General features: G+C 38.9%; 1 protein-coding gene across 1 annotated transcript in view; it reads right to left on the bottom strand.

Annotated features, from left to right (window-relative positions):
• Positions 1-1,550, bottom strand: part of LOC107100321 (regulator of G-protein signaling 9-like) — a 30,439-nt gene that overhangs the window by 24,909 nt on the left and 3,980 nt on the right. The window contains exons 3-4 of the mRNA XM_015398770.1: positions 1,421-1,472; positions 803-861 (exon numbers count right to left, since the gene is read on the bottom strand). Of these exons, the coding sequence (XP_015254256.1) occupies positions 803-861; positions 1,421-1,472 (111 nt within the window). The remainder of the gene's footprint in view (positions 1-802; positions 862-1,420; positions 1,473-1,550) is intronic.

The raw sequence follows: 1,550 nt of genomic DNA, 5'->3' as shown, positions 1-1,550 counted from the left end.
AGCAGCAAATGGACGGATCCAATATGGAGGACACTGAAGGGGGGGGCTGAGACATGCTTAGGAAAAACTGAGACTCTTGCAAGAGAATGTTAACGTTTATTTAACGTCGTCAGACGGAGAGACAGATCTCTGAGAGAACTCAGTACATTTATACAACAGCTCCCAATATACACACTCTACTTTGAAACTATCCCACCCCCTACATAAAGAACTTTCTCACACACGAACATCTGGAGGAAAAACAACTTTCATCAAGGCTGTTCCATGTTAGCTTAATATATCTTTTACTGGCCTCTATCATGCCATGATGGAGGCCAGTAACTCATTCTTATCTCTCATGATCTTCGTTTGGAGCCTGTGGGGCTAAAAACAGACATATCTCAACATTTTTTACTCCACAGCTATAAATATTATAAGCATTAATGGTAAATCCCTCACTGAACAGACAGGGGCGATATGGACCAGCATGAGTTGGTAAAATAATTGCTTTATAGAACAGAAATTCCTGTGTCCAAGTTAACCCTTTAAATGTATTGGGCAGAACCCCTGTGGATCTGCTCCACTATCAGGTATGTCGAGTATGAAGGTAATCCTTCACTTTATCATAAATGTACCAATCATCTACATGGGTTTACCTGACGAATAAAAACAACTCTACCTGAATTAAAGCAACAACATGACGCTGATGATTTCAGGCCTTCAATCTAAGGTTGTAACAATAAACACTTTCCATTCATTCCTGACATGTTCCTAAATGGATGCTCCTGTGGAGGCGTCTGTGGCCCCCTGCACACCACGGTACCTGCTCATAGGGTTCCAGCATGCCTTTCTTGCGGATGTTCCTCTTTGCCAGATAAATGGCTGAAAAACAGCAGAAACACAGGATGCTGAACTTGTTTAATGAGGGGAACCTTTAGTTACAACTACAGGAACAGGAGTGCTTTTCTGCACACATGAAAACACTCTTTAAAATCGTAGGGAAGTCATATTTAAATATCAAATCATTCTGGCTTAAAACATCTAGATAAATATATTCTTTATCAGATATATATATATATATATATAGATATATATATATTTTGAACTTTTCTATTTAAAAAAAGAAAAAAGCTGTCATAAAGTCTGTGGGGTGTTTTCGTTATCTTATGCAGGCCAGATGGTCATACGCCTGAACACCTACATTCAGCCAATCATCGATCAACGGAAGCATAAATAAACCAACACTGCTGTTAAACATAAACCATGTAGGAGGATTTGGACTAGAACTGGTACGAGGCTCATTAGCTTTCCATCAAACAACAATAATGACAGACTGAATATGGCAAGACCTTAATGGCAATAAATAAAAACACAAAGATCAGACAACAGCCTAAAGTGAGTGAAGCTAGCTAACCAAAGGCCGTGACATTTCTGCACCTACCGTAATCAGAGTCGTCTGGAACCCATTGCTGCGTCGGCCAGAAGTAGGGGGTCTGAAAAAGTTACGCATTGATTCTGCTATTAATACAACAGTGGAAGAAAAAAAAAATATATATATATATATATATATA

This window comes from Cyprinodon variegatus, unplaced genomic scaffold (genome assembly GCF_000732505.1).
Source record: "Cyprinodon variegatus isolate N-32 unplaced genomic scaffold, C_variegatus-1.0 Scaffold960, whole genome shotgun sequence".
In the NCBI taxonomy this organism is placed as follows: Eukaryota; Metazoa; Chordata; class Actinopteri; order Cyprinodontiformes; family Cyprinodontidae; genus Cyprinodon; species Cyprinodon variegatus.
Note: the sequence above shows the minus strand (reverse complement) of the source record. Positions and strands in the feature narration are given on the sequence as shown.